Here is a 23,653-nt window from a genome sequence, read left to right as displayed (position 1 = left end):
GAAAGATCCTCGATAAGAGTTGAAATAATAAATAGAGTCTCAAGTATAAGAAACATTATATCACAAAAAACTTATACCACGAGGAGATGCTTTCACCTCCCCGCATCCCAACCCGCCCACTCTCCCCCGCCTAGGGGTGTGCCCGGCCACCAGTGGAGGTAAAGTTCGACACTGTATTTTTTTTTCTCCTCTGGGTGCACACCCAAAGGTCCCCAGTTGGAGACCACTAGGCCGTCGGAGGGGGGTAATTGTTTGATCTGGAAGTTGGTGATAACCCTTGTTTACAATAATTGGCTCACCACTTTCGTACAAGCCCGTCCAAGTAAGCAGGGACATATGATTGATCATATTTACTATGAAACTCGCATTTCCTATTGTCCTACAACAAACCGCGCAAGAAATTCCACTCCTTTCTGGATAGAAGCAAAGGCAGCATCATTACGCTTCAACCTCGCATCAAACCCGTGAGCCATGCCCTCAACAAGATACAGCTCACTCTGCACACCATTCTTCTGCAGTTCCGCATAAGCCCACTGAGAAAACTTCGCATCAACAACGACATCTTTCGTTCCCTGAACGAAACATGTCGGCGGGAAACCAGAAGTTTTCATCAATTTCTCTGGATCTACAAGATCATACTCATCCTCAGCGATGATTGTGTCAAATTGGGTCCCCTTCCTAACGGAGATGATGAGATAGGCCTGTCGCGGTGTGCTTAGATCAAGTCCATTAGGACCGAATGGAGGACGTGCTGCAGTTGGCGGGGGGAATTTCGTTGAAGACTTGGTTGATGAATTCGGTGGAGGGTGGAGCTGGTGCACCAGGTTGGGGCTGAGTGCTCGTGCCGGTATGATAGAATGGATCACGGAGGTATTTGAAGCCGAATAGATCGAGGATGGCCTTAGGTGGGTTGGGGCGAGAAGCCTGGATGAACGAGGTTAGCTTGAGCTATAGATCAGTCTCTTCTAGCTTGCAGAACTTGTAACTCACCATCAACAATGCAAGGCCTCCACCACAAGAGTGACCGAGGGTGACGATGTTTTTGCCATTTACTCGGATGCCATGCTCTTTCTCCAGCAGTGTGGGAAGCTCGTTGCGTGCCCATTCATACGAGGCCACTGAATCGCTGACTGGTCCGTCCAGGACGGAGATGGTAGGACCAAGACGATAATCCGAAGATACAGCGATGAACCCATTTTCGTTCAGGGCTTCGATATGTGTAGCTGGTAGCATTGCTCGGCTACCAACGATGTAGCCACCTCCGTGGAAGTAGAGCGCTTCATGTTTTGGAATCAGAATGGTGTCTTCACAATTGGTGGAATTTTCCTTCTAGGGTCTCACCAATTGCCTTTACTGAGGTAATGTCTTTGGGCAAATGCACAGTGGCTGTCAGGTTTACCGTTTCGGTGCCATAATTGACCGTCTTGAACACGTAGTCGACCGCTGCCATATTTGCCAATAAATTACGCCACCTAGAAAGAATTAAACTGAAGAGAGCTTTTGAAAATAGAAAGAACTTGGAAGGCAGATACTTACGATATCATTTTAGATTGTTAATATCTACGGGTTTAAGCATATCGTATGTTCCGTTCGGCGTCAGTGGCCGCGGCCGATTCCGCGGAACCACCTCGTTGGATGTCTCCGACAAGAGGAGTTGGGCGGCACCTCGGCACGACATCAGTGAACATTGAGTGTAATGGTTACTCTGTTAGGGATCTAACGAATCTGATTGCCGTTGCTGGGAGCCGAGACCCTATGTGAAGGTCCTTTATCTCTTCCACAAAAGTCATCCTAAGGCTCCTCTCAAAATCACCTATACACGCAACTTTCGTGTGATATATAAGGACTCGAGGCTCGAAAGGAGATTCGGACTTAAGTTTCATTGACATATTTCCTTCCTCCGCCCAAAATGTAAGAGAAGTCCAAATTTCTTTGACCACAGCTGACAACGCGCTAATTATTACTACAGGGAGTATACAGCCTCATCAGCCATGTTTGAGGCGCTATGGGCCGTGAGTTTTGCCCTAGCGTATCGCAGGAAGCTCATTCGTCTTTGAAGCATTGCTAATTCTTTATCCAGGCTGGCGTACGGTATTGTTTCGTAAATTTAGGATCTGATCACCCCGCCATCATGGAAGCAATGGTTAAAGGCCAACAGGAGAGACCGGACAAGTTCCCTAAATTTATCACTTGCCCAAGTGAGATAGTTGCGCTGTCTATGGCAGATGGCTATGCTCGATTCACGGGAGAACCTCAAGCCGTCATCGTGCATGTTGACGTTGGCACTCAAGCGCTCGGCTGTGCCGTACACAATGCCAGTGTCGGCCGCGCGCCTGTGCTCATTTTTGCCGGCCTATCCCCCTGCACTCTGGAGGGTGAATACCGCGGTAGCAGAACCGAGTTCATCCACTGGCTACAGGATGTCCCGGACCAGAAAGCAATCGTATCACAATACTGTCGCTATACCGCCGAACTGAAGAAGGGCAAGAACATCAAACAGATGGTGAACCGAGCCTTGAGCTTCGCGAAAAGCGAGCCCCGGGGGCCAGTCTATTTGCAAGGAACTCGAGAGGTTATGGAAGAGATTATCGAGCCGTACGAGATTCGACAGGAGTTCTGGAGCCCCGTGGAGCTTGGCGGGCTGACACCGAGGCAGCTGAATCAGGTTGCCGAAGCCTTGGTGTCTGCTCGGGAGCCTCTCGTCATCACCGGCTATAGCGGACGTAAAACCACCGTGGTACCTTTGGTCGTTGAGCTGGCAAATATTATCAAGGGCCTGCGGGTTCTCGATACGATGGGGTCGGATCTCAGCTTCCCTGCCGATCACCCGGGCTGGCTGAGCGTGAGATACGGCTCAGACGAGGCCATCACCACAGCCGATGTGATACTCGTTGTTGATTGCGATGTGCCGTGGATCAACACACAATGCAAACCCGCCGAAGACGCGAAAATCTTTCATTTCGATGTCGACCCTTTGAAAGACCAGATGCCTGTCTTCTATATCGATGCGATCCTGCGTTGTCGTGTGAACACCGAGTTTGCCCTGGAACAAATTGTGCAACATTTAAAGAATGAACGTTCAGATCAAATCAGGGCAAATCATGAGTACTACTTAGGCCGATGGTCAGCCCTTCAGACATCCTACACACGAAAGATAAACGCAATAGCTGCGCAGGCGGAGCCGAACCCAGATGGTTCGTTCGGATGCGGCTTTCTCATCTCAAGTCTCCGGAAAGCATGTCCCATCGACACTATATGGGTCATTGAAGCCGTCACCAACACCTTCACCGTGGCCGATCAGCTACAGGCAACCTTGCCGGGGAGCGTATTTAGTTCTGGTGCAGGTGGGCTCGGCTGGTCGGGCGGCGCAGCTCTTGGTATAAAAATGGCCACAGACTCCCTTCACGGAGGGAAAGGTAAGTTTGTATGCCACATAATTGGCGATGGTTGCTTCCTCTTCTCGATCCCTGCCAGCGTGTATTGGATTGCACAGAGGTACGGGATTCCAGTACTGACTATAGTGCTCAACAACAATGGTAAGTCGAGACTTCCAAGATTCAGCCCCTACATCGCGTTGAAGAGAGTACTGGCTGACAGACAATACTTATGCAGGTTGGAATGCACCTCGGAAGTCTCTGCTTCTTGTTCACCCCGATGGACTGGGATCCCAAGTCAGCAACAAAGAACTGAACATATCATTCGATCCAAACCCAGATTACGCCACCATTGCAAAAGGTGCATCTGGAGGTAAATCTTGGGCGGGAAGCGCCAGCACTGTCGAGGAACTGGGGGTAAAGTTATCCGAGGCTGTGGATGCTGTACAAAACGGCCGGTCTGCTTTGCTGGACGCACGGATACAGTAGCAGTAATAAAGTACCGCAAAGAAGTTTTTGTATGCACATTTAGATTAGTATAAACATGTTTGTGAATGTCAAATTATTGAATTATAGAGAGAATACACAGGAATCCCGAGTTAGGATCAATTACTATCTCATGGATCACCCCTGATCACATTGAGAAGTCCCATTCGACAGCCCCCTCGAGATGAAGGCCTATTCTCATTCAATTCTCTCATTATCCGGCTTCCTTCTACACTCAGGCTTTGTGCCTGTACGAGAGGAAAGCCGGCCATTGTGATTTTGGAAAAGCGTTTCGAGGATATTTCTATACTCCGTGGCGTGACTGCTGAAATCGATGAGAGTCTTGTTTCTATAGCGGGGATCAGTAAATCTGCCATGATTACCTGAGATAGTAATACGTACTCTTGATCATGGTCTTGAATTTGTTCGATCCAGGTGATAATTTGGTTCTTCGAGTCACAAGCTTTGACTGTAGTATCCGCCATCATTTTACGTGAGAGGCAGCGGATAAGCCAGATGTCAATTGAGTTATCAGTAGCCTTGTACAGGAGCCTAATATACAAAATATGCCTTGATTCTATTCCGAACTCGGTGTCGAGTCAAATCTGAGGTCATATTGGCGGTTCCGCGGAATCGGAATTGCACGAGTGCGGGAGGAACATCCAAATTATCAACAGGAGGGCCCACTCCACCAACTCTAGAACTCTAGCATGGCTAGTTTATGTACTGTAATACAGTTCCTGTCTCTCACAAATATGCTATTCCAAGAAAAGAAGCTGTACAAATCGAAATATTCTGTTTCAGTAGTTCTACGCTATACTAAGTCTTATGACCAATTCCAGAAATTTCTCACGTCCTCTCAATGACCTTGACTTGGATATTTTGCTTGACAAACCAGCCGCTAGTGGTCTCCCACTTGCTGTCACCTGCAGGAACAAAGTCAAACCGCCGCACAAGCTGGGGTAAGAGCTTCGTCATTTCGAGGAGTGAGATATTTTTGCCGATGCATGTTCTTGAACCGGCACCAAACTGTAGACCATATCAGCACGACTACCATTCAATATGTTTTCGATACCATCCGAAAGCAAAAGGGGACTTACTGCTAAGTAATTCTGATCCAGGAAGGCAAGCTGTTCTTTCTCAACCAGCCAACGCTCAGGTCGGAATTTGTGCACATCTTTGCCCCAGATATTTTCATCTGTATGAACCACCCATGCATTCACACCCACCACGGTCTGTCAGCAGATCTTAAATTAGCAGCTGTCTCCACAGAGGCAGACTGTCGGAGTTGCTTAGAACTTACACCTTGTGGAAAGTGTCTACCTGCGATCTGGGCACCGCCCTCGGGAACCACTCTGCTGAGGATTTGGCCGACTGCTGCATGCAGCCTCAGGGCTTCCTTGATGGTAGCTTGCAAGTATGGAAGCTTTTGAGCTTCTTGGAAAGTAACTGGGTTGGAAAGGTTTCCTTGCCTGTCAGCCGTCTCAATTTCATCACGAAGCTTCTGTAAGCAATCTGGATGGTTCATAAGGAAGTAGACAATAGCGCTCATGCTGATGCCCGTTGTGTCGGAGCCAGCGCCGATGTTGGTACCAAGCACATTGTTGATTGTGGACTGATCAAGCTTTCCGGCTTTGCTCAGTTCAATGCACTTGGCTAGGAAGTCCTTGCGATCGCTGGTAGTGACACCTTGCAATCTGGCACCAATCTCCCTCAATATGACTCGTTGCGTGACTTTCCAGTGGCTATCGATTGATAAAACTTTCTGAAGCCATAGATACAGTTGATGAATCTCAGGGATTAGTCCGACCGAGGAACCATAACTGATCGATCCGACATGAACGGCATGCAGAAGCCCGTCCTTGTCGTGACCAGCTTCAAGCAGGCCGAATGACCGACCGAGGGTGATCTCACCAATTACGTCGAACGCATAGAACTGCATCCAGGTGAACAAATCAAATGCCCTCCCGTGCTGAGCATGGTTGGCCAACGCGGCCATGAAATCGCCATTTACTTTGTCCACGAATGGCTCATAGGACACCAGAGAGCTCATGGCGTACATATTGGAGATCTTCCTGCGTTCCGATGCATGTTTCTCACTGCTCGTCTCCGAAAAGACATCCTTGTGGTCTAATGGCGTACCAAATGGAGTATAATAATCGGATTTGGGAAACTTCGAACCGGTGCCGTAGATGATGCGAATTGCCGTCGGGTCGCTAATGCTATAACGGTTCGGGGATAGCCGCACGATAGAACCTGTCAAAATTTAGCATATACATATTCATATTGTGTCGGTCAGACTACCATATTGTTTATGTAAAGTGACTGTAACATGCTCCAATTGGCCTTGCCAGTTCTTGTACACCTCCCATAGACGAGTGTATCGCGCTAGTGTTGGACCTTTGACATCACGCAAAGGGCTGAAAAGACCGACGAGTAGATAACGCAAGACTAAAAGGACGCTTGCTGCGGTGATGAGCATTGGCACATCATATTGAAGGTTTGCAAGTTGAGAAATCATGCTGCGAAGAGCTCAGCGCCACTCGAAGTTTGGACAACTGAACACAATAGAACCGAAGCCATCTTAATTATCTGCTCATAATTTACATCCTTTCATCAACAAGGTCGTTTCCGACGATTCCGCGGTGAGACCGATGGGTCTTGGAACCGGGAACGCTTTAACCGTGGGGAGGTAGGGATCGTCATCTACGGAACGAGAGCCGCGGAAAGCCTGAATCATGTAACTTGGACAGTATTGGAAAGTTGGCTCACGGCTCATTAAGCTCAAGCTTTGTGCTTGATGAAGACTACTTGTAGATTTCTGAGTACAAACATGGGAAAAATATACATGATGTCATGGCTTGACTTGTGAGCTAGATAGATTTTAGGCTGGGGTTTTTTACTTGCGTACGACCTGGTCTTCCTTGTTGAACCAGCTTCTCACTTCAAGATCGTTTAATCACTAGTGTTTACTTGTGCTTCATGCTCTTTGAACCCCCGTAACCATATCGCGCCTTGACATCAGCTATGCATATGTAGTTCGGTAAACTGGAGATGGCTCGACCTTCTTTCATAATAAGAAGCCACTAGTTACCCTACGATTGGTGTTGATCAATCATCATGGTGAAAAAAAAAAATCAATTTCACTGTCTACGGAAGCCTATTTAATTGAGAGTACTTGGTGCTGGGCACGACATCTTTGATAGGACCCGTCAACATGGGCAGAGGCATCTCAGGATGGGGATTCGGAACCCAATTTCCATGGACCTGGTTGCGTGTTTGGAAAGGCATCTGCGCAATGGCTACTGGCTTCGAAAAGTCATTAGTGTCGAGGATTACCAATTCCCCCTTGTTTGACGAATCTCTTTCCATATAGAATATGACCCAACCATCGCCTTCTTCACAGTCAGGCCCTCGAGGGATATATGCGGGCTCTGCGACAGCCCCGTCACTGGCGGCATGGAAGATTAACTTCTCGCCCGTCTCAGTGTTCAACTTGATGATGGCATTGAAATGAGGTCTTTCTTCTCCTTCTGGGGCTATCATAGCAGTCAGATAGACGATCTTAGTCTTGTAGCCGGTCTTGCGCTCGTCGAAGATGGGGAAATCAAAGATGCCCTCTAACAGTGTCTCAGGTGTTGGCAGGGCGGTTCCATCAGGCTTAGCAAGATCGATGGTCCAACGTTTCCAATCGCCGCTGGGCTTGCCATTGGGACCCTCGTAATCTTTCGGGTTGAAGAAGTCAAAGACATTGAAGGTGACGAAGTGACTTTCAAGCTTCAATATGCCACCTTCTTCCTCCCAGGCATTACCGCTGTGGATTATCAGGCCGTGAGGAGCGGTATACTTCCGGAACTCGCCTGGCGCCCAGTCCGGATGGTTCGGAATGTTTGCATAGCGTGGACTGATCAAAAATTCCGAGGGTTGATCAGGGACAAATCTCCAATAGTCGCCTCCGGCTCTCATCACCTCATCCGTGTTGACGTCGAATGGCATGTTGGAAAGGATGATCCAATTCTCGGTGATCCAGCCATCGTGGGGCCACCCGGGCTTATCCTGCTTGAACCAGTGCTCATTGGAGATACGTCCATTGGGATCAATCGAATAGGTGCAGATGTCGGGAGTGCTGAGGCCCTTTGCAGAGTAGCTCCAAGTGACAAGCTCATTCTTGTGAGGATCGACTTTGGGGTGGGCTGTAAAGGTCATCGCAGCGACCTGGCCACCGTATGGATCCGCGCCTCTTGTGTCAAGAGTGTCCGGATCCAGCGCCCACGGTAATCCCCTTTCAGCCAACGCGAGGAGATTTCCACCCCAGTAGATGATGTTGGTGTTTCCGGTGCTGTCATTCGCATATCGCACGCACGGGTGGATATCGTAGGGGTTTCGGTAACGGCCAAAAAGGCGACGACCAGCCTTCCGCTCGAGAAGCCATCTTTCAGTGTGGATATATTTGATTTTCATGGAGATCTTGCCGCCCTGAATACGGAAGGCACAAACATGCCCATCCCCATCGACGAAAGGGGTCCCAACTTGCGGGCAAAAATGAGGATCGATGAGCATCCGATACCAAGTACCGCTGATCTCCGTGGGGAGATCACCAAAGACGACCAGCTCGTCTAGTTCACATTCAAATCGACCTTGAGGAGCAGCGTCGGTAGGATGATAGTAGTGTTCCCATGGCGAGGTGAGCCCGAAGTGGTTCACATGCTGGCTCTTTTCGGCTGGAACAATGATTTCAGCCTGTGCGGCTGCTGCGTCTAGCGTCGCCATTGCTTTCAAGTGTAGTTTAAGATAATATCGATATATGGACAAGTATACAGTATACGGGGCTTGAAGTGCAAACTTTAAGCTTTGCTATATACCAAAAAACAACCATATTGTTGCCCAATGGCTGATTCACTGCTCTGCTGGCCCATTACAATTTTATGGCCGCGGAAAATAGTTTGGTTCGAGGCCACTCATTCCGCGGAATCTTTCTCAAGGTCAAAGTTGACAACAGTCACGTTGGCAAGACTCTTCCTTCGCCACTTTCTCACCTTGTCATCAATTCGAAGCCACCTTTGTGCCTTGGAACCTATTGAGTACTGGATGTTCAAGCAAGACAGCCTCGCCTCGCCGGTACTTCGACAAAAGGATTTGCCGTTATCATCCTTCAATCTCTTGCACGGAGAGGTCATTCTATGAATCATTTGAGAGCCAAAGATAGGAAAAGCTTCTCGCAAAAACACCTTCTCGAAGTTGTATGAGACTACTGATACTGAGGACTTTACATCAGGAACTCAAGTCAAGCGGTACTTGATGATATTCACTCGGTTACCCGGCAGCACACCAAGTCATTTATGTGATATCAACTGCGGAAGAAAATTGAAAGCGCGTTTCGAATAGTGATCGTTATTTTACTAAGCTCGAGATTTGATTCGTGAACTCCTTGGATAGTGCTCGTCCGACTTGACCCTCTTGTTTGACTCATTGTGACGGCTTGATCCTTCATGGCTGTCTCTTGACCTTCGGTTGAAGCGCACGGGCTATCGGAATACTGTAAGCTCACCTGCACTCAACTCAGCCATTAGACTCAATATCCCTGTAGGGGGTCCCAATAATAATTGGCAAAGTATCCCTGGTACAGCAATGGCCAAGTCTGACACTTGAAACGTTCCGCGGAATCTTCGTAGTGTCCAATTGAGCAGCCGATTGGGTCGCTCCGCATGAACTCTCTTACGCCAGATTTCCCCACATCCCCACACCCCACAAGCCCTAAGAACCAAGTACATATGTACAGTTGTAAATACAAATCTCTTACTTTACCACGCTCACCCGCGGTGATATGCTTGGATCTACTCATCCAGGATCTAGACGTGCAACTTGAATTATGTCTCATCCTGCAACCGAGCTTGAAAGCTCTGCTATCACCCATCGTCTTCGTCCAACGGAAACGCTTGGCCATGTTCGACTCCAAGATGAAGTCACGGGGGCAACACTTCTCGTGCCCCAGCCCTCGTCTGATCCAAATGATCCTCTCAATTGGTAAGTCCTTTACACGTTACACGCGTCATGGTCTCTGAAATCACGTTAATCTCAAGACCTCCATCACAGGTCGAAAGCTTTCAAGATATACGTTGCCATGCTGACATGTGTAGCGTTGACCTGGATCAATTTCTTTGCAGGTGGACCCGGAGCGGTTTTGGTTGAGATAGCCGTCGACCTCTTTGGTGTATATCCGCCCGACCCCCATAATCCTGCCTCGCTATCTCCAGCCTCGATTGCAGGATTCTCATCTGCAGTGAGCAAAACCGCTTTACTATTTTCCACGGCTTCAATGGTAGCGGGCGTGAGCAACCTTTTGTGGGTCCCGCTGGCTGTTAAGTATGGCCGTCGGGTGGTATACACTTTCTCATTCCTCGTTTTCGGACTCTGCTGCATCTGGTCGGCACGCGCTACTTCTTATGGTAGTCTGTTAGCTTCGAGGATTGTTGCAGCATGGTTTTCCGGCAGCGCCGAGTGCGTTGCTCCTATGACGATCGCGGACATCTTTTTTCTTCATGAAAGAGGTAAAATGACAGCGTATGTAAAGACCTGTGCCTCCGATCCTAGCTGTCACGACGCTGCTAGACTTACTAACAGCATTTTTAGAATGTACTCAGCCGCGCTCTCGACTGGTGCCGCTTTTGGCTTGTTGATCTCCGGGATCATGTCCATCTCACAGAACTGGCGGATGTTCCACTATCTGTGCGCTGCTCTCGTTCTTGCCACGACGGTCTTAATCTTCTTCACTATGCCCGAAACCGCATTTCAGAGGCATCTCGGTCCAATAGAGGAAGTGGCAAACGAGAAAGTTTCCAATATGGCCGAAGTGGAGCACATCGAGGTGTCCAACACACCCAAGAAATCCTTCACTCAGCAGATGGCCTTCAACCGTGCCCCTCTCACCCATGAGAGCATTTGGAAAATTGCCTTCCGCCCTGTGCTTATTCTTTTCTTACCGCCAGTCTTCTGGTCCACGGTTTCGTTTGGAATAGGAATCGGGATCTTCGTTGTGCTAGGCACCACAGCCGCAACAGCCTTCTCACAGGTCTATGACTTCGCAGTCTGGCAACTGGGATTGGTCTGGATTGCGGGAATTGTTGGTAACCTACTTGGCATACCGTTTGGCGGTTATTTTTCCGATTGGGTAGCCGATCGTGCCACTTCGAAGAATAGAGGTGTTCGAGAGCCAGAGATGCGTCTTCCCGCCGTGAGCATCGCCATGATTACTTACCCTGGATCACTTCTTCTCTATGGTCTGGGTATTAATTACAAAGCTCATTGGATTGTCCCTACATTGGGAATATTTCTGTGTAAGACCTTTACTTCAGCATATGTCGACAGGAAGCAGCTTACTGACCTCATATTTACAGTCTCGTTCGGAAGTAGTGCTGCGATTGGTATTACTGTGGTCTATACAATTGACTGCTACCGGCCAATTGCCGGGGAGGTCGTGGTGAGCCAGGTTGTTTTCAAATGTAGGTTTTTGCCCATTTATAAAAGCCCACGATGCCTCCAATGCTAACAGACCAACTTTATAGCCTTTATCACCTTTCTCATGTCCTTCTATGCGAATCCATGGGTGGACCGGGACGGATATGCAGGGGCATTCGGCGCCATGGCTGGCTTCAGTTTTATTGTCCTGGCGCTATGGATCCCTCTGTACATCTGGGGCAAGAAGATTCGTCATGCCACTCTCAAAGGGCGCGTAATGCAGCATATCCATTGGGATGTGGACAGAGAGACGGGCGAGTAGGTATTATGTGGTCATATCCTGGACACCTGTGGAGAACCACCTGTACATAAACCCATTATGAAGCCCCTGAGCAGAAAAAAATTGCGCCCTTATGCTCCATTTAATTAACATAATGACAATGATTGTACTCTCCATCTTACCTATAATAAGTATGTTCCTAGGATCTATAGTAACAATTGACTAAATACTTTATCAGCTTAGCGGAAGGTTCAGTCGCCATTGCAACGACCAAACTGGATGATACTTTCAACCCCTTCTTATACATCGATAATACTTTGTATACCTGAGAAATGGAGGATCTTATACCTATCCTGCTGGGTGCCTTAAATTCTAATGTGGAATTAAGAGCGACCAGTGGGGGTTGGCTCCCTGAAGTGTCTCGAGCAAGATTTTCGTTGCACTTTAAACCCATTTCATATCCCAAAACATAATGCGCTCATGGTTGAAAACTAGCAAATGGTACTCTACTCTCGGAATAGTCCCCGCTTATGGTTTAATATTGTATGAAAAAGTTCACCTCGTAATCCTCAAGTCAAACAATGAATTGAATTGAATGGTTTTTTCTAATAAGCCGTCCAACGATGGTGGCACTGAACCGCCTTGAGCATGGAGAGCGAGCTCTGCGACTTGATCAAGGAGTTCATACATCCCAAAAAGCAACACACTGTTCTGTAAATCCGGAACAAACAAACGAAAAAGATGAGTGGGGCTTCCAGTCCAAATTCAGCAATTCGCCTCGACGAACTATCGCTAGTGGCAGACAGTCTATTACGTCGGTAGGGCGATAACAGGAACGATGATCTTCGAGTCGTACTTTCCACCAAAATGAATTGTATGCCGTCCTTCGTTCAGATTGTCGAGTTTCTTATCGATGTGGCTGGGGAAATCGGAGCTCGTATCAATGAAGCCTTGGACTCGGAACAGCAGACTCTCCCCCGCTTCGAAGTGAATGCCCATAGGCCAAAGAGAGATTTCGAGCTTCACAATCTCTCCTGGAGGTACCTTATCTTCCTTGTCATGGGGGTGGTATGGAATCATGGCCGTGCTCCGTTCCAGATCTTGGGCGCGATGCGAAGCCCGGAGAATACCGGTTGGACCGGTATACTATAGCATAGAAATGGTCAGCGCGTGATCAAAATTCATTTTTGAAGTATATCTGTTCGGATCAAACCGCTCACCTTGATAGTCTGTGCCATGGGCACATCGTGTTGAGTGTTGACCCCTTTTGGCAGAGATTCCCAGGGGACATTGACGTGTTCTAACACCTCGCCGTCCTTGCTCAGCTTTCGGATCGACACATAGACGTCCATGTCGTCCTTTTCCTTGCAAGACATCCAAAGCTCGGCTTTTGAATGGCCAACAAGACTGGTTGCTTTGTTGAAGGTCAATACAAATTCAGACGGCTTTGCTTGGTAGCTGTCCGCGTGATGGGCGACAAAGCCCTCGTGAGCTTGCAGTGAAGTGGCCAACTTTCCAGAGTCCTGCAAGTAGAGCCCACGATACTCGGACGACGGAATAGGGTAGTCTGCAAATGGCACGTCCCACATGGGTCCCTTGTGAAAACTGTCAGATGGCTTTGGGATGTTTGTTTCATCTCAACTTACAGGCTCAAAACGATTCCCATAAGTGAGAATGGAGACCCTAGCCTTGGGAGTTTCCTCCCAACCATTTTCAATGTTCTTCAAGTACCGATCGAAGAACCGTTGTAGGTCATCGATATACCTAGGGGTGTAAAGATCAAACCACTCCTGGGTCGGATGGAAGCGGATCCATTTGTCCTTTGAAGCGGCCTGGTTCCAGCCCCTCACGGTACCAGCCCCATGATTTCCCGAAGAATAACTAACGAGGGCGTAGATCGGTAGCGTAAGATCACTGGTGTTGTAGACCTTGTCCTCCCAGTAACCATTGAAAAGAGCCCATTTGTTGAGCGCTTCGCCAATGTCCTCCCGGTTATTTCGGCCACGAATCGTTTTATTGAAGATGAACGAAGCGAAATTGTTTTTCGGAACACCACCACGGCAGATTAAGTCACGATACTTATCCGTGAATCCTTCCCAGGGTGCGATGCACTTGAGCGACGGGGGCTTCGCGATGGCGGTTGCCCACTGCTCTGTTGCCAGCCAGGAATTGCCGCACATGCTGACAGCACCATTGCACCAAGATTGAGCTGCGACGAATTCGACAGTGTCATAGCCGTCCAGACCTGTCGGCTGTTAATAAACGCTATACTAATATTTTTCGGAATGAGCAGCAGCACACCCATCTGACTTCCTTCAATATAAAGATCACCTTCACTATCCCAGGTACCTCGGATGTCTACGTTGACAACTGCATAGCCCCGGGGACACCACTCAGCAGGATCAGGTCTATGTCTCGCGGTCAGCATGCCTTATCTGCGGCCTCGATTAGGTCTTACTTACCCTTCGAATTTCTCAAGGCCGGATGTGGCACTCTCTGGTAGCCCGAGTCGGAAGGGAATATTGTCGAAAATGCGAAATCCTTGCAGCGATATTACCATCAGGTTTGTTCGAACTTAACAAAGCGCTGTCATTTACATACCGTGTCCATTTTTACCGTACGGGCTCACGGCCAAAATGGCCGGGATTTTGGCATCTGTGACAGGCCTGAAGATGTCACAGTAGATCTGAGAGCATCAAATTAGTATACTTTTAGAAAGACTCTGAGATTTGACAAACCTTGACTCCGTCTCTAAGTGGAATTTCGACCACTTCGTCAAATATAGTCTCCTGGTGAAAGGGACGCCTGCCCTCTGTAAATCTCCAGCCTACGGGAAGTGTTCTAGTGTTTCTAGTTTGCTTCCTGTAAGGATACATATTCGTTTGATCTTCAGGTCGGTTTGTTGGTGTCCATGGGATAGGAAATCCCCGAAAGTCAAGTTTTGGTCCGGCCATGATGTAGCAACCTCGTTAGCCGATACTACGTAAGAGATAAAACGCAGGTTCTGGAAATTCTTAGATGTGATAGACTAGACTGCTCTGGAATTCAAGATGTACTTGTACTATTCAGCATACATAATGTTGGTCTTGATATCAGACAGCCATCTCAGCTTCCGCGGAACTCGAGGCTATTCCGGCGAACTCGGAATCTTGCCGCGGCGGCTCGGGTGAGTCCACCAGCCGGGAAGTATCCCAGCCTTGGAAATTCCGTGGAAATGTGCTTTCTAGTTTTCACACCGATGATGACTTCGTAAGTGGAATATTGGAAGCTTGACAGGAATAGAAATTACTGAAGAACAGGATCATTCGTGGTGATACCGTTTATGGAAGATGGGTGGTAGTTCTGTGATTCTATGACCTATGCCCGCGGGGGGGGGGGTTCATCTTTTGAACATTCCAAGGCTATTGGATGTTATGTCAAGGTGGCTTGACACCTGCCTAGATAATCCACATGTCCAGAGGATGCATCGTATTCCGCTTAGGCTAGAAGGTTTCTAAGTAGCTATAAGATATGTACACAGGCCTGGTCTAGGTATCCTATTGTTGAGCCGAACAAAGGATAATTTGCTCCGGCTATCGATCAAGGTGCTCATAAGTTCTAATGTTACCGATTATATCGTACATGTCACTAGGAAGGCGTTCCCATTCAATTTTTTCGATATTTCTTGCGTCGCTTTCCTCCGTTGGTCAACTTTCGTCTTGCTTGCTGTTCCTTCGAACTCCAGCACAATAATTTATCCAAAAAGCAGAAATATCCTTGCGGCTGTTTAGGGAATGAAACTCTTTTTGCACTTCCCAAGAGAAGTGACTTTGAGGACCAAGGTAAGCCTTCCTTAGGGGGGGGAGGGTGAAGAGGGATATTAACAGGTTCAATTGAATAGCTGGAAAGAGGGAGAAAACAAATGTTGTTGACAATATATAACCACGCAAAAAGCAAAGGGAAACAGGCGGCAAATTTTGAGCTGGACAGGAGATCCAAGAACCAGGGCAGGACTTTCAGAGACCCCCAGAGCAAACAAGTCCATGATGCACGCACTCTGGACGGGACCTGATCCACTATATGCAGGCAGGAGGCAGCAAAAGCGGTGTACTGCGGCAGGAGTACGTAAGCGGCAGACGGCCGGACTCGTTATCTCCGAGATCCGAACTCCGACCCTGACTCGACCACTTCAACCTCTCTCTCTCTTAAACGGATGTCCAATCAGCATCAGTATCGGCACCCCTTGACTTTACCCTTTGCCGATGGCAATCCATCTCGGTAATTTTGCCTTTTATTCCTGAACCAAACACTTCTTTTATCGCCATCTGTGAGGGGTAAAGCCTGGTGACTCGAGATACCCACTCCTGCCCCACGCCTTTCGTGGAACCCCAGAATCTGTCCGGATACCCATTGGTACACACCATGAATGACTAGTCCGCATTCGTTATACCGCGTGAGGAGTGCGGGGAGTGTAGATCTGGTGCCACTCTAAAAAGCGAACGAAGCGGCTCATCCCCTTATTTGCTCCGCATGTCTTCCAAGACTTATCTTGACCCTTCAGGCCCATGGCAACATGAAAGCTGCTACATCTTCAGCTCCCTCGAAGGGTAAGAGGTCACCGGATGCTCTCCGAGAGCCCAGGCCCCGAAAGAGGGAGAAATATGCAAAAATGGCCTGGTAAGTAGTGCCTTTTTCATACAGGACAGAAAGGTCAGGTTGCTGACCCGAGAATAGCTCCCTATGCAAGATCCGAAAGGTCAAGTGTAGCGGCAGCCAACCCTGCAATCGATGTGAGGAGCTCCATAGCCAATGTACCTACAGCGAACCGTTTCAGCCTGAGACTCTTGAGTATGGCCCCCCTGAATACGAGGGATTATCATTCCAGTCGTGGTTGCGTCAAATCTAATTATCGAACAGCGGCTTCGACCCACAGCCGGCACGCCGAGACTCCGAAGTCACGGTCTCGCAGATCAACAGGATATGTGACCAGATGCAACAATCTATCAGCCACTCTGATCTCGCTCCTCCACGTAGGTCTTCCTGTCTGCAACGAAGACAAGAGAACGACGAGCATTCCCAGCCAAATAAGCCTCTCACTCCCACGGATCCGGGTCACACCTTGAGCCTCACGCAAGATGCTATGAGAGAAAGGGGCCTGCTATCTCCTCTGCACTCCGAAGCTGGCCATCCAGTCGCTCGAAATGAAGTCAAATTCCCCGATACTTTGATCAACTTACTACAGGCTGCACGGCCCTTGCTAGAACTCGGTCACCAGAAGGTCACTCAGCTCTTTACAATATTCAAGAACGAGGTTTACCCTTTCTATCCTTGTGTCAGCTTAGACCTGGGCAACGAAGCTATCAACGATGTCTTTTCAATGTTGAATAATACTTCCCACGGGGCCATTCTCAATGTGGATATAATCGATGTGGAGATCACAAAGGCGGTTGTGGCAATTGCCTTGCTGCTCAGAGATGACACACAAAGCCCTTTGGCCTCTGATCTTGAAGGCCAGTTGGTGTGGAGCGTGGATTATTGTTTCGATCAAGAGAAGCCCCAGGTTGAAGATATCGTAGTGGCAATATTGCTGGTAAGATGCTCAGTCCGTCTCCAGTCACGCGCGCCCATTACTAACCAATGGGCAACCCTGGCTCCCACGCAGTCTATTTATCTCGGCCTCAAGAACAGACCAGTCAAGGCTTGGCGAATAGCTGGAGTAGCTGCCAAGCTGTGTCTCGAATTTGGTCTCCATCGAGAAAGGTTCTTCGAAGATTCTCAAGTGCTCCAACGGCGAATTACCGACTGGAAGCGTCTATTTGCCTGTGTTTATCGTCTTGACAGGCAATGCAGTTTCTATTCAAGTCTACAGTGGACACTTCATGACAAAGAAATAAATTTGTCCGCACTCACAGTAGTACGGCTTTCTATCGGCACATTCGAGTGCATATGACTATGATCTTGTGGCTAACCTTTTTTTTCTTGGTCTAGGAACCGCAAGAGTCCTACATATCAATCATGATCTCCCTGGACAGGAATCTATCCGAGACATGGACGGTCGTCAACGCTCCGTCATCTCAATCCAAAAACAACGAGGAACGAGTCGAATTTCTTAACTTCCAACTACAAAAGTGTGTCGACAAGATACCAACCGGGGACTTCAAGTCCCTAGAGCCAACAGTATCCCCACCACCATGGCTACAAGCTGGACTGAAAAAGTTCTGCCGCCTCCGCGTGCACCACATCAAAATACTCACACAAATAAGCGCATCGGGCTCAATCAGGGATTTAATCTCGAACCCAACCTCAACCAATACCCTCGTTACCGCAGCCGCAAAATCAGTCGATCTGCACTTAGAAATGGTTAACGCTGGCGAAATCAGCCCCCTCGTGTTACCCACAATGATGAAATTGCTTCTGGCCTCTATATCAATCTTGATGTTTGCCGTCTCACACTGTCCAGACAAGTATGGACCACTGTGTAGCAAGCCCTTCGAAACAGCCATCCATATCCTCAGCGACGCGCAGAACTACGTCAGAGACCCGGGTTTGAATATTTGGGGTACCTTACATGTATTGGAGAAGGTTGTCCAAACGAGCCAGAGGTCACGGTCGCAGCGGTCAGCGCCCTTGATCGGTTGCAAGGAAGATATTAGCAGTAGTGTCGATCAGGGGGGGGGTCTTCTGTGAAGGAAGTGTGTTTGAGGAGCTTCCGACGCCGGACTCGGAATTCTTCTCCTTGTTGGGAAGTATGGGAGGGACGGATATACTGCATATGGATAACATCTTTGGCTAATCGCCGCAGAGAAGGTTTGACATGATCACGTCCTCGCCAGGTGTCTGTGCTGTGAATATTATTCATGCACCTATATTTGTCTTTGCACAACTTGTATAATATCTTAGGAGAGCTTGTCCATTGTCGTGAGATGATTGTTCTTGACATCTAAGAAATGAAATCGTACAGACAACACATTTTACAGTCTATTGCGAGGAGATAAGGCAAAACACTTCTTACTGCTGGTATAATTGTATGAATGACATGTTTATTAATGACTCTAATCAGAAGAAAAAGACCAGGAAACCCTATCGACCAAATAATATTTTCCGTGGTATCAAGTAGAACCCCGAGATGCGAGCCTCCCAAAGAGAATCTTCCCTTACCAACTATGTGTTTCTTTTTGCTATCCAACCCAATTCATCACATTCTATTCATGATACAATGTTCACTGGCAGTACAAAAAATCTAGGAAAGGGGAAGTAAAGTGACAATCTGGACCCTTCTGAGGAAAGAAGGACCAGATGAGGTATAGGGGGCATGACTCGGATGAAGGGGAAATCATTAAACGAAACAAAAGGATGGGCCAAGCTCATCCCGGCGAGAACAATGCGAGAAAGGAGAAAGTCTAGACAGACTGCTCGAAGAGGGCGATGGTCGAACAGAAGTTGCTTGTGTTAGGCTTCTCGGGATCCATGCTCTTGCCAGCAGACGAGGTAATCATGTTAACGGCAGCCTTAGCGCCGAGACCGTAGATGTGGACCTCCGAGCAGTCAGCCTCAACCATGTTCTCCTGGCAGTCCGAATCCGACCGGTCTATAAGAAGTCAGTCTTATTGATTCCACTCACCTTGTTTGAGGGACCAGAACTTGATTTCAATGTGCTGTTTGTGTGGCTGGCCTGGCACGTCCTGCATTGGAGGCTGGGCATTGTTGGTTCAACTACTCTGTGTTGGTATGTGGTCGGTGTCTCTATGTATTGCTTGCGCTGGCTGGTTGCCCGAGACTGGCAGTGACCAAATTTGTATATTCTCTGGTCGATACCATTCCTCGGGCGAAGGCCGATGATGAAGCAGATTGAGCTCTTCCTTGAGCCGTTCGCTCTCCATCCTTTTTTCCAACCGCTCTTGCTCCTCTTGGGCCCTCCTCGGGCCATCAAGGAAGACCTCTAGTTCTTCCGGCCTAGAGGGACTGCATGTCTTTGACAGACTGCCTGTTCCTGAAGAAGGTAGCCGCTGTGGTGCAGAATCGACTTGTGTCTGAACATCGACCCCGAGTGCAGATGCAGTAACTAACTCTTGCTCCTCTCCCGTTGCTCCATCCTGGCTCTATTAAAGCAGGACTGTTTCCAACGAAATTTTAATGCATTTGTTCACACCATCGCCAATTTCTGGAGCAGCTCTGGGCGAACGGCGCGAGGATGCCGCGTCCAAGGCTGGTTTGCTCTGTGACTCTCTGGGAGTAGAGTGAACTCTATCTGAAGGACTTCTTTGACCTAGACTGCCTAGAATGAAATACCCATTTTCCGGAGTAGTCTAGCTCCATATATTCAAGTTTATTGTCGGAATTACTTGTTTGGTGGGAAACATGTTGGCGCGCTACGACTTCGTATCTTCCTCTGCTGGGGGATGTTGCACTTGGTGAAGTCGTTTGTCGTTCGTGTTGTAATTCGAAGGAAGATCCATTATTTGTTTCAGCGGGAATAACTGAAGCTATGTATACAATGAGAAGATCAAGTTGATGGAAATCAACTTGACTCTGCGTTAACATATCTCGAGAACTAATTCCAATGGTACGGCTTCGTTCCTAATCTGCACCAGCCTCATATCACAACAAGAATGATTACCTTCCGTAGCGGATTGTCAGCACCGAGTGACGGGCCTTGAAACTCCCACGATGACCAGAACGTACTTTGCCCTCTCCGGTTCATGGAGGATTGGGCTATATTCGCAGCTTCCAGTCGCGCGAAGCTGAATTTCGGCAGGACCAAGTCAGTTTCTCGCTGGATGGCCGGCTTGACCGACCATGAAGATCTACATATCATGAATGGTCAGTAGGGAGCATATGGAGGCGTTTCCTAGCTCACCTTTCTCGCAGCCCGGATTAAAGTCCTAAGGCTAGGCAAGGTTCTTCAGTGGGGTTTGTGGCGAACAGTATAGAAACGTGGCTGGTACTGTACTCAAGGAAGCTTCTACATCAGCATGGTGTCCAGTGCCTAAGAAGCGGTACAGATACCGTCCGTAAGCATACAGTATTTTGTAATCCAGCATAGGCAAACTTGAGACGAGGTCACAGGTGTCAATATGATCGCAAGTATGAGGATTCGGATGCAGTCCATACCGGAGAGTAAACTACGTGGATGTAGGCCGAAACGATACCCAACATATATGTGTATGACTCGTGTTGTCTCGTACGGGCATAAGCAGTGGCCAGGCAGATCTTCAAATGTGTCAGCACAAATGTCTTGATAGAGGAGAAAGTTAGGATCATTTGCCCAGGGCTGATTATGATATGTTCCGCGAATGACTGCTGTGTTGGCGAGAGACCTGGTGTATTTATAATGCGGCGGCGCATCTTGTTGCTTGTGCACCTGCAATCGCCATTGTGGGTTGTGAGGGCCCCAACAGAGCTAGCCCTCCGATTATGGGCTGTTAACCCATTTCACAGTTGATTTTATGCTACTTTTGTTGGCAACGCAGTTTTGTTCTCGGTGACCAACTTTTCTGTAATCTGATTCCGGGGTTTCGACATCCTTTCAGCATTCGTCACGCAGCTATCACAGGACAAAACACCAACAACGCGTCGTGTCAACTGTTATGAACATAGATCTGAAGTAGTCGAGACACATACTCGTTATTGCTGCAATAGGTGGCGCAAAATGAGGTTCTGCGGTCTCAGTTTACTTGTTCTCGCCAACGATAATTGCCGATTTAGGCTGATGAATACTCGATGACACTTGACATTGTTTTCTTTTGTCAAGGCCGAATCGTGGTCGATCATCGTATGGGTATGTCGGTAGGCGGATTTACCGACTAGCCTACTTTTGACATTATATTGTTGATATTGCTGTTGATAGGTGATGCTTCGGTGTTAAAAATGCCGATGTTTGTTCTTATTGTCGTTTTTTAGATACTAGTGGACAGATAGTCATATAGTTATATGTATATATGCACGTGCTCCCAGCCTCCATGATCATTTCAGTGACCGACCGGGATGGTCCGCGTCGTCAGGGTGACCCGCGGGTCGTGGAGATGTCTAATCTCAACACCAACATTATGCTTGTAAATTATAATTCGAGGGTTGGTATTGTCTTAAGAAATAATGTCTCCTCTCCTGCCTGGGATATCTAAACCATCAAATGAGTTGCTTCATTTGACGTCTGCCATTCAGCCTTTCTGGATATTCTCTGGGATGCACTCAGTAGAGTTATAAAGCGACCTTCTATCTTTACTTGCACAGTTTCAGGGACATAACTACACGTGGCTGTATACAGGTTCAGGCAGGAATGACCACAGCTTCCGATGTAATTTCGTATTGCAGCATTGAATAACCTAACTTGATAATCTAGATGCATCGTATCGATTCGTACCACATACGGACGGATTACTGCCATCCTAAAAGAATCCAATAACTAGCCCGATGTGCTCTGCAATTTGGACCATTAAAATCGAATGGCATGACGCTTGACAAGTGCAGCCTTGGCTCGTGCAGTAGCGTTGCTGCCACCCCCGGCCTGGTGGCCGCTGATGACCTGGTTGACTTGGTTGACAATTGCAGCCATTTGAACTCCTGTACGTGGGATTAATGAAGGATAGTACATCAAACTATGTGGTTTGATATATGGTGTTATTCCATTTCACCTACCTCCTTTCTGGTCTGCATTATTGCCATACCAACCGACCCAATCCCAGCAGGCGTTAGGGTTGGGAAGCATGCTTCCGCTCCAAACGGTATGAGTTGAGGAGTCCGCAATTGCCTGAGGGAAAACAACAATGATCTTATTCGTATCTGTGGTAAGGAATAATACACATTAGTGATGTAATATAATTGGGAGAGGGTTAGAATGGTGTGTTCTTACCAGCCCAATTTTTTATAACCGGTGTTGTCGACAAATTTGGACTGAATCTGGCTGTGGCTCTGCAGGCATCCGTGAAGCGCGACATGTAGCTTACAGACAGTGGAGCCATTCTTACAAGCAGCGGGAACATACAGATAGCCCGTGCTATCCATGCCGCTGGCCCTAAAGGAGGAGCTCTGGTCAAACGAAACAACTTCACCCGACAAGGAGCCACTATTGCGGGCAGCTAATTCACCATACATCCACTTCAGGACTGCTCCGGCGCCATCATACTTACAGTTGCTGATATAGGGGGATGAGGCAAAGCCACACTGGTTGTCCCCGGCACCGTCAAAGTCGGTCGGGAAGGTGTGGGCAGCACCTTGAGTAGTGACATGGGTGGTCGAAGCCGCGTCCGCAAATTTAGCCAGCTGCCCTTTCAGCTGACTCATGGTGTCGGAGGTACCAACTTGCATGTAGATCTTGCGACTCTTCAAGTTAGCGACCGAGTCGATTTGGTTTCCACTCCATGAGGTCATGTTGGAAGTGGGTGCTATAATGGACGGGTTCCCATTGTTCATGCACATCGTGTACTAAGGTCAAAGTGATGTTTACGGTGCGAGTGCCATTAATGGAAGCGCAATCATCGCTTACGTCTTGTGCCCGAGCACAATCAAGGTGTCGGGATAGGCGACCCCAAGTTGGGCTGCCATGAATTCACCGATCGACAGTCCTGATACGGATACAGAATTGGGGTCGACGTTATACGCCCCAAGTGCGGTGGCAGACGTGCCGACAGCAAGTCCGGCGATAGGCAGGTAGTAATTGCTAGACAACATTGTTTGCGGTCTTTTTTGAAAGGAAAATGGTAAGTTGAATGAAGATCGGCCAATTTCAATTCGCAGAAATCAACTAGAGTGACAAAAAGGATCCTGTGGATAACCAAGGCATAGAAGGGCGTATGGCCAACTTTATATCTCTGGACACACAGCAGATCTTGATATTTTTGGTCTCCGTCACCACTCTTCCGTCGGATCCGGGATATTTTAATATTTGCTAGAAGAGCTCTCCGCTATTCGCATCTTTCTGCAAATTTACTCGATGGAGGCGAAGTTAACTTGGCCCCTCTCCGCCAAGACCTTCTCTTCATCAGGGGTGGAGAAGAGCGGACGTGGATTGATGAAAACCAACGATCTACGATTACATTTCTTCGCAGAAGCCCCTGGTTGTAGTCAATGGAAGCTAGATTGG

At 48.2% G+C, this 23,653-nt stretch overlaps 9 protein-coding genes across 9 annotated transcripts; 3 read left to right on the top strand and 6 right to left on the bottom strand.

Annotated features, from left to right (window-relative positions):
- Positions 1 to 371: 371 nt before the first annotated feature.
- Positions 372 to 1,450, bottom strand: N7481_000539 (alpha/beta hydrolase; the record flags this gene model as incomplete). The annotated part of the gene is made up of 4 exons (XM_057259758.1): positions 372 to 678; positions 737 to 924; positions 991 to 1,277; positions 1,342 to 1,450. 4 exons carry the CDS (start codon positions 1,448 to 1,450, stop codon positions 372 to 374), a joined length of 891 nt encoding a protein of 296 aa, XP_057127590.1.
- A 541-nt stretch (positions 1,451 to 1,991) lies between these two features.
- On the top strand, positions 1,992 to 3,863 carry N7481_000538 (uncharacterized protein; the record flags this gene model as incomplete). The annotated part of the gene is made up of 4 exons (XM_057259757.1): positions 1,992 to 2,012; positions 2,081 to 3,416; positions 3,522 to 3,536; positions 3,613 to 3,863. 4 exons carry the CDS (start codon positions 1,992 to 1,994, stop codon positions 3,861 to 3,863), a joined length of 1,623 nt encoding a protein of 540 aa, XP_057127589.1.
- An 846-nt stretch (positions 3,864 to 4,709) lies between these two features.
- N7481_000537 (cytochrome P450) lies at positions 4,710 to 6,381 on the bottom strand (the record flags this gene model as incomplete). Its single annotated transcript, XM_057259756.1, has 4 exons — positions 4,710 to 4,889; positions 4,961 to 5,095; positions 5,164 to 6,116; positions 6,165 to 6,381. 4 exons carry the CDS (start codon positions 6,379 to 6,381, stop codon positions 4,710 to 4,712), a joined length of 1,485 nt encoding a protein of 494 aa, XP_057127588.1.
- A 629-nt stretch (positions 6,382 to 7,010) lies between these two features.
- N7481_000536 (carotenoid oxygenase family protein) lies at positions 7,011 to 8,630 on the bottom strand (the record flags this gene model as incomplete). The annotated part of the gene is made up of 1 exon (XM_057259755.1): positions 7,011 to 8,630. The coding sequence occupies one exon, from the start codon at positions 8,628 to 8,630 to the stop codon at positions 7,011 to 7,013; it is 1,620 nt and encodes a 539-aa protein (XP_057127587.1).
- A 1,099-nt stretch (positions 8,631 to 9,729) lies between these two features.
- N7481_000535 (uncharacterized protein) lies at positions 9,730 to 11,637 on the top strand (the record flags this gene model as incomplete). Its single annotated transcript, XM_057259754.1, has 5 exons — positions 9,730 to 9,884; positions 9,954 to 10,421; positions 10,491 to 11,194; positions 11,255 to 11,359; positions 11,423 to 11,637. 5 exons carry the CDS (start codon positions 9,730 to 9,732, stop codon positions 11,635 to 11,637), a joined length of 1,647 nt encoding a protein of 548 aa, XP_057127586.1.
- A 768-nt stretch (positions 11,638 to 12,405) lies between these two features.
- Positions 12,406 to 14,471, bottom strand: N7481_000534 (CocE/NonD family hydrolase; the record flags this gene model as incomplete). Its single annotated transcript, XM_057259753.1, has 7 exons — positions 12,406 to 12,741; positions 12,816 to 13,190; positions 13,242 to 13,840; positions 13,897 to 14,003; positions 14,058 to 14,136; positions 14,197 to 14,281; positions 14,334 to 14,471. 7 exons carry the CDS (start codon positions 14,469 to 14,471, stop codon positions 12,406 to 12,408), a joined length of 1,719 nt encoding a protein of 572 aa, XP_057127585.1.
- A 1,664-nt stretch (positions 14,472 to 16,135) lies between these two features.
- On the top strand, positions 16,136 to 18,261 carry N7481_000533 (uncharacterized protein; the record flags this gene model as incomplete). Its single annotated transcript, XM_057259752.1, has 4 exons — positions 16,136 to 16,251; positions 16,309 to 16,422; positions 16,492 to 17,488; positions 17,563 to 18,261. Coding segments are annotated over 4 exons (1,926 nt in total), but the record flags the coding sequence as incomplete, so codon positions are not given.
- A 713-nt stretch (positions 18,262 to 18,974) lies between these two features.
- On the bottom strand, positions 18,975 to 19,276 carry N7481_000532 (pectin lyase-like protein; the record flags this gene model as incomplete). Its single annotated transcript, XM_057259751.1, has 2 exons — positions 18,975 to 19,162; positions 19,216 to 19,276. The coding sequence occupies 2 exons, from the start codon at positions 19,274 to 19,276 to the stop codon at positions 18,975 to 18,977; spliced, it is 249 nt and encodes an 82-aa protein (XP_057127583.1).
- Positions 19,277 to 22,006: 2,730 nt separating this feature from the next.
- Positions 22,007 to 23,241, bottom strand: N7481_000531 (putative polyhydroxybutyrate depolymerase; the record flags this gene model as incomplete). Its single annotated transcript, XM_057259750.1, has 4 exons — positions 22,007 to 22,134; positions 22,210 to 22,353; positions 22,443 to 22,891; positions 23,057 to 23,241. The coding sequence occupies 4 exons, from the start codon at positions 23,239 to 23,241 to the stop codon at positions 22,007 to 22,009; spliced, it is 906 nt and encodes a 301-aa protein (XP_057127582.1).
- Between the last annotated feature and the right edge of the window lie 412 nt (positions 23,242 to 23,653).

This window comes from Penicillium waksmanii, assembly GCF_028829765.1.
Source record: "Penicillium waksmanii strain IBT 27052 chromosome Unknown utg000001l:1.0-4852451.0:1.0-4856178.0, whole genome shotgun sequence".
In the NCBI taxonomy this organism is placed as follows: domain Eukaryota; kingdom Fungi; phylum Ascomycota; class Eurotiomycetes; order Eurotiales; family Aspergillaceae; genus Penicillium; species Penicillium waksmanii.
Note: the sequence above shows the minus strand (reverse complement) of the source record. Positions and strands in the feature narration are given on the sequence as shown.